Raw genomic sequence first — 12,305 nt, 5'->3', positions numbered from 1 at the left:
TTTTTGACAGCCATGACAAAGTTGTTAATGCATGGTGTAAATGTGGTAAAACCACAGGTTTAACCATGACAAAACCATGACAAAGCAGTAAATTAAATTTGGTTAAACCGTGGCAAAACATTGAAACCACTACACATATTTACAGCATCAGGATTTTGCCACCTTCTCAGGAGCAGACGTTTTCCTTACTGTCAAATCGTGAGCAAAAAAAAAGATGAGATACGAGAAGATATGAATTAACTTGTAGACCTTTTGGAAAATAAATCTTTGTTTAAAAACTCATATATTCATATACTCATATATACAAAAAAAGTTGTTCAGCACTGTTGGAATGATCTTAACATTTATCATCTACTGTGAAATGTAACATTTTAGACTTATATTTGTAGAAGGAAATCTATTTTGAATCCTTTCATTAGTTATCCACAGGGACATTTCTGCTGCTATGCCATTTATTTTTCATACCATCTCAGACAGGCAAGCAGCTATTATCCTTAAAGGTGGCCAGATGGAGAATCTCATATCATAATAAGTGCCTCTGAGGTTACAACTATTTCTCAAATCAAAGCCCACTCCACTTTCCAATGAATGTCTGCCCAATGTTTCTCACTGAAGGTCAAAACCACATTTTTTGTTAAACAAAAGGAAAAGGGCAGAATTCTAATAATAAAAACAAGCATTCCTGGACATTTTTCAAGTTTCTGTCCTCTCCAGCTGGTTTTAACTCTGTTATTAAATTTGTTAAGCCATGTTTTTAATTAACACATGGTTATCTGCTGACAATGAAACAATTCTTCCACTTATGCCTTGGTTAAAGAAAAGTGATAATTTTGCTTGCAAAACTCAGGAAGATGCGATCACTGCAAACTTCCTGTTGGATTAATCACAGACACTCTGTCTGATGACACACCTTGTCCAACTTGTGTATGAATAGCAGTAAAGCCCATTTTTTTCTCATAAAAGAATATCTCTTAAATTGCAATTGGCCCATCATTTTTTGTGCTGGATGAAGAAAAAGTTATGGGAATTTAATTATTCCTCATGTCTCTCCTCAAGTGCTGTGCATGAGTTTTGTTTGACAACTAATTGGGCAAATACAGTCAAAATATTAAAATTACCACTGAGACTAAATAATATGATTATACTTTATGTTTATGTTTTTAGATTGCATGCAAATATATCTGTATATTTATTATTTTACATTGTTTAAACAACAGGCGGCATTTGTCTTTGATGGTACTTTGACAGTTTTTAAGGTTAATTTCTAACTGCTTATTTGACAACATTTTTCAAAGTCAAAGTACACATACATTGTTTTACTGTCAACCCCCCTAATTTTTAATTAATTTAATTGGGCAGTAATTTTTAATTATCCAAGACACAATGCATTTACATACAGTGAGCCTCCTTCTGATACAACTTTATTTTTTTAATCTCTCTGATGGACACCCAATAAACCCTGGATATTTTTCCAGGCTGTGTGTATTTAAAGCCCTAATTCACTGAGGAAGCTTGGCCACAGATGGGTATACGTCATTTCGAATAATAGGGCAGCTTCAACAAGAGTAGCATTCTGATAATGAAGTACGTGGGTGTTCGAGGGAGTTCGAGGACTTCTTAAAGAAGCAGCATCTTTCACGATGACAGCTGTTTGGAGAGTGTAGGGGAGAATTTGGAGCACAGGCAGCGCCTGAGGCCTGATATAATCGAGATTTTGTGAAGGTCTGTAGTTCACGAAACACTGAAATACACATTCTTGAGTTGCACCTGCCCAAAACAGACATTTTACTTTTTACCTTACATTGAACTGCTCTCCATTCAATTTTACGTTCTCCATTCAATTTTATGAATATTTAATGTTGAATTAATGCATTTATCATAACAGCATGGTTGTGAAAAGTCTATCTTTATAAAAGAACACAACAGAGTCCATAGCACATGTGAGACAAATAATTCAAGGTATTCAAGGTACTGACTCATTGTTCTAATTGTAAATTCTACATGGCCCACCCTTGTCCCTCACAACACTGTAATATAATCCTTTGATTCGCCTTGCTGAAGGTTGCTTAATTTCCCCAATGAACTACTGTCTGAAGGGTATGAATGTAATCTATGTGCTGACCCTGGGCATCATATTCCTTCATAAAACCCAAAATAAGTAACATGCCATCAGGATCCCTTGGGGATGGGGTCTGTTCATAAATCACACTGCTTAACTCTTTTTCAAGCAGTTTTCAAGGTGAGCCCAGGCGTTCACATCTTACTTAGGTGTTCACAGAGCAGAGTCTGTTTCCAACACGACAACATCTGCTTACAAGAGATTAAAGGGTTTCAGAGATATGAAGGCAGAGTGACACAAAATGTGCTCATAGTCAAGTCAAAAGGAGTCTGTGTCCACAATACAAAAGAAACAATGCCAAAACAAAACAGTTACAAAATGTATTCAAAATATTTTTTAAATTTAAATTATGATGGCTGTGGCACAAAACAAGAATGTGATATTCCTCATAGTCCATCCATTGAATGACACATAAAAGCAAAGGCGAGTTACGAGTAACTTGGCAGCAGGTGTTAATGCAGAGCTAACCCCATAGTATTTGTAAGTGGCTGTGAACGAAAGCCTCAAGCTACTGTATGTAGCTAAACAACTGACAGGGATGCCAATGGTGTGCATTACTTGCCGGACAGAAACACACTGTTAATGGCTCACTGTAAGTCATGTTCTAGGTGCACATTGACAAAATTCTTTCACAATCAGCTGACGTATGGTGACACTCATCTGTGGGCAACTAACAGGACCTCTGCCAGCAGCACAGAAGACTGCAGTTCTCAGGGTCCACTGGGACAAAGGCAGTATACAGTATATTGTAAGGATTGCAGAGTTTTGCAAAGAGGGATGTTATCCACTACCTCTTCACACCTTCACAACATGACCCCAATGCTGCAGTAATTGGGGTTTGTTTTACAGAGTTGTGAGTTGGGCTATGGAGGGACTTCCTACTGGTCAATAACTTGGTGAACTAATCAATGTGGATAGTTTGGGTGTTTACTTATTTCAAAGAACAGTGTGCAATTTTCTGTAAAAATTAAAGCACACACCTTTACAGGATAGTTTTGTACTGGCAGAAACTGTAGCTGTTCTTGTTGGTGCAGTTTTCTTTAAATGATCACCACAGGAGACGCCAGGGGCTAAGTTTACATACAGTATATGCAGTAATTTCTAAATCACTTTGTCAAAGGAATGTCTGTAATAGGTACTACAACAGATCAAAGGCAGATTTTTGTTTTTATTCCTAAATGGAGGCAAGGCTAAAATGTGCTTTAATCTCACACTATTGAAAAAAAGCATTTCTTAACTCTGCGTAAGAGAAGCAACATTTCTTTCACCCTTTCCACAAAGTAATTGCTCTGGCATAAGTGCAGTCACATTAGCTTCGGGAAAGAGGTCACTAATTAAAACAAAATGCAAAAGATTTTCAAGAGAAGTTCGTCATAAATGTAGAGTACATACCAGAAAAAACACAAGACATTGCAGAGAAAAAAAACATAATACCTGATTCACCACTGGGAGTTTGATTTTTCCTTCTCATTTTAAAAATAAATTAATTATATGACATTATCTATAAATATAAATGTTTATACTAATAATATCAGTAATATATTTTCTGTATTCATGCACTTAGACTGCAAAAATATCTTCACCTCAACCATACAACAAGGTTACCTAAGAAAAGAAGTCTAAGGACATAGTAATTAGCATCTGTAATGTCAAACATCTATTAGAACATAATGCTTTCCCCTGGTGTACTTTTGAAATTATGATGAGAATTCACACTTTGAAGATAGATCCTTTAACTAGAATATCCAGATGTCTTGAGTAAACTTAAATTCCTTTAATGACTAAACATACTGCAGTAATCTCTTTTAAAAAATGTTACCAGAATTTAGAGTGTAATAGAAAGGTCTTGTCTCTTAATGGAAGCAGTCCAGAACAATGACTGCAGATCAGGGAACTCTTAAGGCGTAACACTTCTTGGAAGATCTCTCACTGATGCATAAACAATGCCAAAGCCTGAAAGAGCCTCCCCACACAGTCTGGTCATTTTCTCCTTAATGCTCTGAATGTGACGAAGTCTCCAGCCAAGTGCTGCCTCTGCAAAGTGACATGTGAGGCACAAACCTGCCAAACTCACCGGCCCAGGATTGTAGAAAGCTGGTCCCAGGGTTTCATCCCTAGGATGTGGGGGCTGCTTGTGGAGCACGCCATCTTCGTTTTCCTCATATCCATAGGCCTGCCCCGGGGAGGGGATTGAAGGAATGTCACGTTTCTGCAGGTATCTGATACGACTCGATGCCCCCTGAAGAGTACATACATATATTCATGTCTTAGTTCTTTAGAGCCACAGTGCCATAATCCTACAGCTTCTCTCTCACAAAAGCACATCAACAAAATTGGAACAAAGCAACTGTACCTTTCTCAAGCTTCTTTTTGCAGGTGTGTCTTCCACAGGTTTTCCTGCTCTCACTCCTGACACAGCTGGAATAACATCATAAGATCCGGGTCCTGGCACATCGGAAAAATGCTCTTCGAAACGTTTGGACCTGTTCTGAATGCTCCTTCCACCCAGAATATGCTTCTGCAACATCACCATCATTATTATTATTTTTATTTTTATTATTATTAAAGTTTGATATTTTAACCATATGTACTTAAATTACAGTTTTACAAGTTATATTACAAGTTACATATTTCAATAATAAGTGCCGCAATGTACACGGGAGAGGTTACAAGATACAGGAGATCTCTTTTCTGTGTAGCACCATAGAGCTAACTGTGGGAGAAAGAGAGCTCATTTGTCCACACTGCTCAGGGGAAAATGATCAGGGTTGAAATCTAGTAATGTTTTTTTACAGGAATAAACTCAGAGGGTGCATTATATTACCTGCATTTTTTGAGACACAGAAGGAACTTGCACACACAACAAGAAGGAGAACTCAAACTCTGCACAAGCAAGCACCCCGGGCTACAGTCAAACACAGGGCAGCAGTGCTGACCACCATGTCTTCATGCTGCCCCCCTCAGTGTAATGTATTGTGTTTTATTTATATGTACAAACGCAGTACCTAGGAAAACTGAACAGTAGTAATTTATGGATAAAGATTGCAGTGGAAGTCGGGGTGTGACACCTGATTTTTAACACAACATGAAGCATTACAAGCTATGTAATTAATTCCTTTCTTTTATAAGAATACAAATTGCTCTTCCAGGTGAATTAAGGGAGAACTTTAAAGAGTTCATACTGTGCAAGCCCAGAGTGGAATTTAGCCAGGACATGAGTTAATACATTTCCGAACAGTGCTATGAGATCCTTAATCACCAGGTAGTCAGGACTACAGTTTAACATATATTGTTCTTATGATAACAATAATAATAAATCTTCCATCTAATAGGCAAGAGGACAAGGTCATGACTTGCAAAGAGAAAAGCAGGGCAAGGCATTAAGCTCCTCACTTTACATCCTACAGCACATTAATCCAATTGTTATTTAGAGTGTCTGTGGCGCAATTGGTTAGCATGCTTGATTGTTCAGCAAATGGTTGATGGTTCAAGACCACACAGGGGTTCTGAGAGCTTTAGTCAGCAGCCATATCACCCACCAACTCACAACTGGAAATCCACTGAAGCTAAGCAGGTGTGAGCCTGGTCAGTACCTGAATAGGAGACCTCCTGGGAAAACCTAAGGCTGCTGCTCAAAGAGGTGTTACAGGGGCCAGTAGGTGGTGCTCACCCTGCAGTCCATGTGGGTCCCCATCACTATACCGTAAAAAGGCGCTGTCCTTCAGATGAAATGTGAAACCAAGGTCCTGACTCTCTGTGCCTCTCAAAAAGAGTAGTGGTGGCTTCCTAATAATCCCCTTCTATGAACTGACTTCATTACTCTGTTCTCCTCCCCACTGATAGCTGATGAGTGGTGAGCGTACTGGCGCACTATGGCTGCCGTTGCATCATCCAGGTGAATGCTGCACATTGGTGGTGGTCAAGGGGAGTCCCCATTACCTGTAAAGCACTTGGAGAGGAGTGCCCAAAAAAAAGCTCTATATAAGTGTAAGGAATTATTATTATTAAAACTACTAAATAGGAACCCATCCCAATAAAATGCTGATCTTAATGTCATATGCACTAACAAAGCAATGCCTATAGAGGACATTCTGCACAAATGACACAGAATAAAGTACCTTTAGAGGTGAAACATCATATTGGCCTGGGCCAGGAGCAGCGACATCTACATTTGAAGGGTTAAAAAGCGTTTCTCTGCTCGAAAGGGACAGAAATGGGGCATAGCAATCTGCAAACAACACAAACAAATAGCTTAGTCAATGCATTAAATGACTGCAACAAAATATTGGGAATAAACTAGGGCTGACAACAAGTAAAATAAATCACAGAATACTAGTTCATGCTGAGAATGGGTTTTTCCTGTACAGATTCAATATTGTTTCAGTATTCCTGAAAAGAAACTAAAGATACAGAAATTTTGCAGCTTTTTCCCACTTGTTTTGTTTTGTCTTTCTCTACAGTAGAGACCTAGTAAAAAAAAAGCTAAATATCTCGAATTGCTTATACAAGAGGTTTTGTGTGCATACTACACACACATTTCTTACGATGATGAAAATAACGATAATGCACTGAGATGAGGTCTGTAAGCTGTGCCAGTGCCCAAGACATAAAAGCCTCCAGCACTCTCTACTGTCAATCACCTCTATCAGCACTGTGACAGACCCAGACTAAAGCTATGCAGCCAATGAAAATGTGTTCTCCCTGTAATTACAATATATTTAATTTCATCCTGGGATCAATGCTTTCACAGAAGATGCTACCACCTGCTTACAGCCCTTTTGAACTTAGCTCGCTACCAGAAAAACAGCTAATATTTAATGACACAATAAGTCTCTTCTTGTAGCCGTGAACTCTAATGAGCACGAGCGCTAAAGTGTCTTGTGTTGAGACTGAAGTAGTCAGCCTTAAAATAAGCATCTACTTTTTATAGCATTTTCCATCCCAGAAAATCAAAGTACTTTATAGCTCTACGGGAGAGGGCCCAATTCACTTACCACAAACGCTCTGCACCCAACCCTGGTGATACTGTACACAGCTCCCAATCTGCACCAGCCGCCCCAGGTGGAGAACTGAGAATCTGCTTCACTAGTTCAATTAAGGCAAGACTATAGGAAGGCTAGTTTGCACAAGCCCAGAGTGAACTTCAGCCAGAACCCTGGGGGTATAACCCCCACACTTATGAAAATATATATCTTTAACGGGCAAGTAGCCAAAAACTCGACTCATTTCATCCTTCATTGAAAGGATGGCACCTGCAACAGCGCTGCTCTTCGTATGAGATAGACTAATTGTGTTTTGTTGAGTAATCTCTAAACTATTTACTGTGAAAAAAAACACATTCGGTTTCTTTCAATAGGCTGTCCATTCTTGGTGCGGTATTTTTACAAGGCCATATTCAAAATATGCCAAGGCGGTCAGGTGTGGAATGTGTCCAATCGCTGCTTCAATTTGTTTTGAGGGAATAAGGACGTTTCTGTAGCAACTATAAATGTAATCACTATATGTGTAATTCCCAGCTTCAGTCACTGATTGCTTATTATTTGAATTCATTGGGTCAGATTTATTCTAAAATAATTCACAATGCTTGTTTCGTTTTTGTAATTGCAACGTTATGCTTGCAGTGCCATCTACTGACAGCTAATGGAAACTGTACAAAGAACATTGCAGCAAGAACTTTTACACTGCAGACGTTTCTCGGATGTTCAATATCAATTTCGTTATCTCATACATTTTGGACATACAGTACTTCTTAGGTTTATAAGAATTCCTTTTCTGCAGAGACTTTAAATATTGGACTTAAAATACTGAAACTTCTTAATACTATTTAATTCTGTGCACATATGAATCCCACTCGGTGCGCAGTGGCTTTAGTAAAATACAGTAGCCCTGAGTTCTCTGTTGCTCCCGCTAATGTACGGTGATGAAATAATAAGTGATAAACGGATTGAAATCAAATCATTTAATCAGTGTTGTTGTTGCTGTTTGCAGAATGTGATGATAATTGACTTTGTGAAGAGGTTATTGTCTTGAAGGAGTCCCGAACACCTCGCATCTGAATTACGGAGGTAATTACCGCTTCTTCCCAGCTGGTTCTCAGTGTGTGGGAGTGTGGGGGCGGTGGGTGTGCAGACCTCACTTACCAGAAGGGCTGCTTGAGTTTCTGCATCCCGTGTTTGTCACCTATTAAGCTCTTTCTACAGACTAATTACCTGATCAGCAGTACGCAAAAGCAGTATCCTGAAATACAGACAGATTTCTGAACACTGCCGATTCAGGATAAATACTACTAAGTTGTTTACAGATACTGCAGTACCCAAAGTACCCCCAAAGAATAAAACTGAATTAATCGATCTGTATATACAGTATTATTCCTGTACTAGCAATGAATACATTTGGTGCCCTCTAAATTGATCTGTGCGTAACCTTCAATATGTACTGAAGTATCAGCAGTTATTTATTTTTTAAGTACTGCATTTTTTTTTTACTATATAGAGACCAGTTTATTTTTTTTCTCAACAGCTGATAACTGTATCTATGAATGTATCAAAGGAGGGTGTCAGCTTTAGTGTGCTACAGCATGTGTCGCCTCGCAGCCAGCTCATTTCTAAGTGCCCAGCGCACCAAGGCCGAAGACAAGTCCCGCCCGTGGTTTGTGCCCACGAAGGTCTTACCTGCTTTGTTTGACTCGAATTTTCTCACGTCATAGGAACCGGGTCCCACTGCAGGTGCAGTGCTTCCTACCGTAGCACAGGTGACCCTTGGGGCTTTGTCATACATTTCTAGCTAATTATTTCTTTCAAGAAGTTTCAGGCGAGTAAAAGCGTCAAAACGGGCACATCACGCATATAAATACACTAATTAAAACGATTTAGTCAACGAAAGTCAATCAAGAACATCTTCAATACTGAGCTTACCCAGTTATTTATTAAAAATAAATTAAAGATCAGAAAAATTGTTAAATAATAGTAACGTTCTTTTATCTTTGTCTACTGTTTTTTAAGCTACAAATAAGTTAGCCAAAGTCTTCCAAAGAGTTTTCCCAAAGGCGCTGTGGGCTGAAGTCCTGCGTGTTGTGAGCCGTTGCCTGGACACCGCTCACGTCAGCAGCCCGTCTGTCCAGACACAACAGGGCCGTGCGCTGGAGTCCGAAGACTGAGGGGTGACGTCACAACGGCGGTGGCGCTCCGCTGTAAACTTAACATAGTGTACCATGAAGGATGCTGCTTGCCTTCATAATTACACACACGATTCACGCGTATTTGTCACCAGAATTTTCAGTTTAAGTTCAATGCCATAAAGGGTCAGCGCGTTGCCTAAATAGAAATAAAACAATAAACACGAAGAAACTAAAAATATTAACACATTTAATACATCAACTGCATAAATTAGTAAAAAAGGAGATAGATACCTATTGTAAACTGAGACGTTCAGTCATTTAACACAATGCTGTGCTTAGTAGCGGTATCACGCTGTTTTTTCAACGCTACTACAATTCTTCTGCTTATCCTTATTCTTAGTTCGCAATAGGACATACCACTAGAGGGAACTATGTATCCAGGAGACTAAAAGTCTCTACCGTTTAGACTCTAAACCTCTACCGTGCGAAGAGAATATGAGAATAAGTGCGTTCATCCAAACAATGCATTTAGAAGACTAGGATCCAACCGGCCTGTACTGCAAAAAGTAAAGAAATGCCATCGATCTGTTGAGGTTTTCTATCATTTTGTTAATTGCATTTATTGAGGCTTACAGAGGGGCCTTTGTGAGGGGACCCTCTTCATTCCCAATTGAAGCCTGCTCAATAGCCCCACTGCTCAGCTGCTCAGCTGCTCAGGTGGAGAAATAAGTCAGCAAAACCCAGATTGCTCATGCTGAGTGGAATTTAGCCAGGACATTGGGGATAACCCCCTACTATTGCAAGCTTATCATGGATTTAATTGATATGTCTCATATCTTGCTACGTCTTCCAGAACTACACCAAAATTATGAAGTGGATATTTAGAAAGTGGATTATTAATTTAGAAACTTTAGATTTAGATATTTAGAAACTGGATTATGAATGTTATAGTTCCTCTTTATAGTATATAGTACACTCTTCAGTGCCTGTGGATAAAGAGAAGTTTCATTCCATTCAAGAAGGCAATTATATCACCACTACTGTTTAGAAGGTTTAGCTCCACTTAAGTATTAGAGAGTGACAGCATTAAAGACAATACACTCACCAGACTGGTTCTTAATTTCTATTGTAATCTTTGCAACTGGCTCACTAATAGTATTAATTCCAACGGCCGAATATGTGTTGGCCAAGAAAGCCATAATTATGTTTTCATGGTTACCACCGAGTCCAGCATAATAACGAATCACAGACAGGAACGTGCGGAACTGTATGTCTGCGAGTAACAAAGAGTTGTTAAAAAGTGCCTTGGTATGATAGGACAACCTCGATTGGCAAATACTGTACATTTAAAAATGTCACCAGTTAGATAAACCGTTGGCGCACTTGTAAACTTTCTTAGGATAGATTAAAGCTGAACCCTAACTTAGATTTAACTTCTAGATCTGCCCTAGGTCTGTTTCAAACACAATTCTTAATCAGATTGAACTATGACCTCAGTCTGGACTGGAGAGTGTTTTGTCAGTTCTGTCACTGTAAAGTACCACACTTATAAAGACAAATGTTTTAAAACACTCAGACATTGAGGCCAGGTGACTTGAACTGGGACTAGGAGGGAATGGCTTCTCCCTACGATCAATGCAAACATGGCTGATTTATAAATGTACTGTAGCACCAAGTGTAATTTTTTTCACGTTGTCACCAACACATGGAGGTGGCTTGGGAAAGGGATATTTATTTATTTCTGTTCAGATTTCACTTTAAAATGATGCTTCTGCATGCTGGTTTGTTAGTTGTGACATCCTAAGCAAGAGAAAAAGACAAACTTTCTTATCACTCAGAAGCAATTATTTTGAAATCTGCCTTAGACACGCCCGGCCCAGTAGACTTCACAGGTCACCAAAAATTGCCAGTTCTAAAAGCATAGGAATTGTACTTTTATTGATAAAGTTAACCAATTTCTCAGTTCAGCTGAGGGACATTTGGTTTTCAAGGGCTGAAGGTTGTTCAAAATTCTATTCCATATAATCTCTGCATTATTTAATTCAACCAGGTCCTTGCTTACCTGATCACAACAAAGTTGTGCCAAGTCTTTTTTGTGATTTAATAGTTACCTATAAAACCTGCTGGACTGGAACTCCTTGGAGAGAACTGAAGCCCTTCTGAAAATGTGTCAAGCACAAATCGTCTGTCAAAGAAGTTCTCAGACTGATTTTCAGCAAAGCCATTTTTAAAAGGATGGTGGCACAGAGGGACCCCGGCCTTCTCTGTTTCCTGTGATGATTCACTAGTGTGCTTTATGAAGTGTCACTTCTGGCTGAACACAGACTGAACTACCCTAGAGCAGTGCCTGCCCTTTCCAATCAGTTACTTCACTCCAGTTCTCTATGGGTTTCCAGGCATGCTTGGTTACCTTCAAACGTCATGAAAGGATAAACAATTGGGTTGCCTTGACAACTGTGTAGCAGGGCTGACTGTGTCAACACTCCAACAGCCTGCAAACAAGCTGTGCACAATAGCAGGAAAGGGGACAGAAACACAGTGATGGCGTTTGAATTGTGGCAGCAATTAAGCATTACAAGCCCAATGGGAATTCAAATGTAAATTGACATGTGCTTCTATATAATCAATACACAGATAAAAGGTGTTGCAGTGTGTGCTGAACTGCCCGCCACCCCCTTCTGGTGATGTCATCTGCTAACAGTCCCATAAATCCCTCTGCTTTGGGCAAATGTCAATGTGGCCTGGTGGTGATATCTACAGGCAACTCCGCTTCATCTTGAGGTGCTCGTCAAAGATTGGTTTGTTAGCATAAAATATGTAGAACTTTGTCAACATTGTGTGGCTGCTAATAACTAACGCCAACCCTGATAAAATTTCATTTAAAAGTTCCCTTTTTGTGCTTACTAATCAGTGCATTTATACCAGGCCACTTAACAGTGCAAGAATACAATAAAATAGTGTTGTATATCCAGGAAATACAATAATTCAACATAAACATAAGATAAAGGAAGGTACAGAAATTAATAAAGTACTGTCCTAAAATGAATCACAGGCTGTGAAAGTAAAGTC

The 12,305-nt window shown here is 39.1% G+C and overlaps 1 protein-coding gene across 3 annotated transcripts in view; it reads right to left on the bottom strand.

Annotated features, from left to right (window-relative positions):
* Positions 1-9,390, bottom strand: part of stpg2 (sperm-tail PG-rich repeat containing 2) — a 78,186-nt gene extending 68,796 nt beyond the window's left edge. Inside the window, exons 1-4 of one of the 3 annotated variants that reach the window (XM_069186890.1) lie at positions 8,791-9,390; positions 6,238-6,347; positions 4,473-4,637; positions 4,181-4,358 (exon numbers count right to left, since the gene is read on the bottom strand). In XM_069186890.1, coding sequence (XP_069042991.1) covers positions 4,181-4,358; positions 4,473-4,637; positions 6,238-6,347; positions 8,791-8,896 — 559 coding nt within the window. In that variant the 5' untranslated portion in view covers positions 8,897-9,390. The remainder of the gene's footprint in view (positions 1-4,180; positions 4,359-4,472; positions 4,638-6,237; positions 6,348-8,790) is intronic. The other 2 variants (XM_069186889.1, XM_006627311.3) reach the window with 2 other exon arrangements.
* Positions 9,391-12,305: the final 2,915 nt, after the last annotated feature.

This window comes from Lepisosteus oculatus, chromosome 3, assembly GCF_040954835.1.
Source record: "Lepisosteus oculatus isolate fLepOcu1 chromosome 3, fLepOcu1.hap2, whole genome shotgun sequence".
Taxonomy (NCBI): domain Eukaryota; kingdom Metazoa; phylum Chordata; class Actinopteri; order Semionotiformes; family Lepisosteidae; genus Lepisosteus; species Lepisosteus oculatus.
This window is presented reverse-complemented; position numbering and strand designations above follow the sequence as displayed.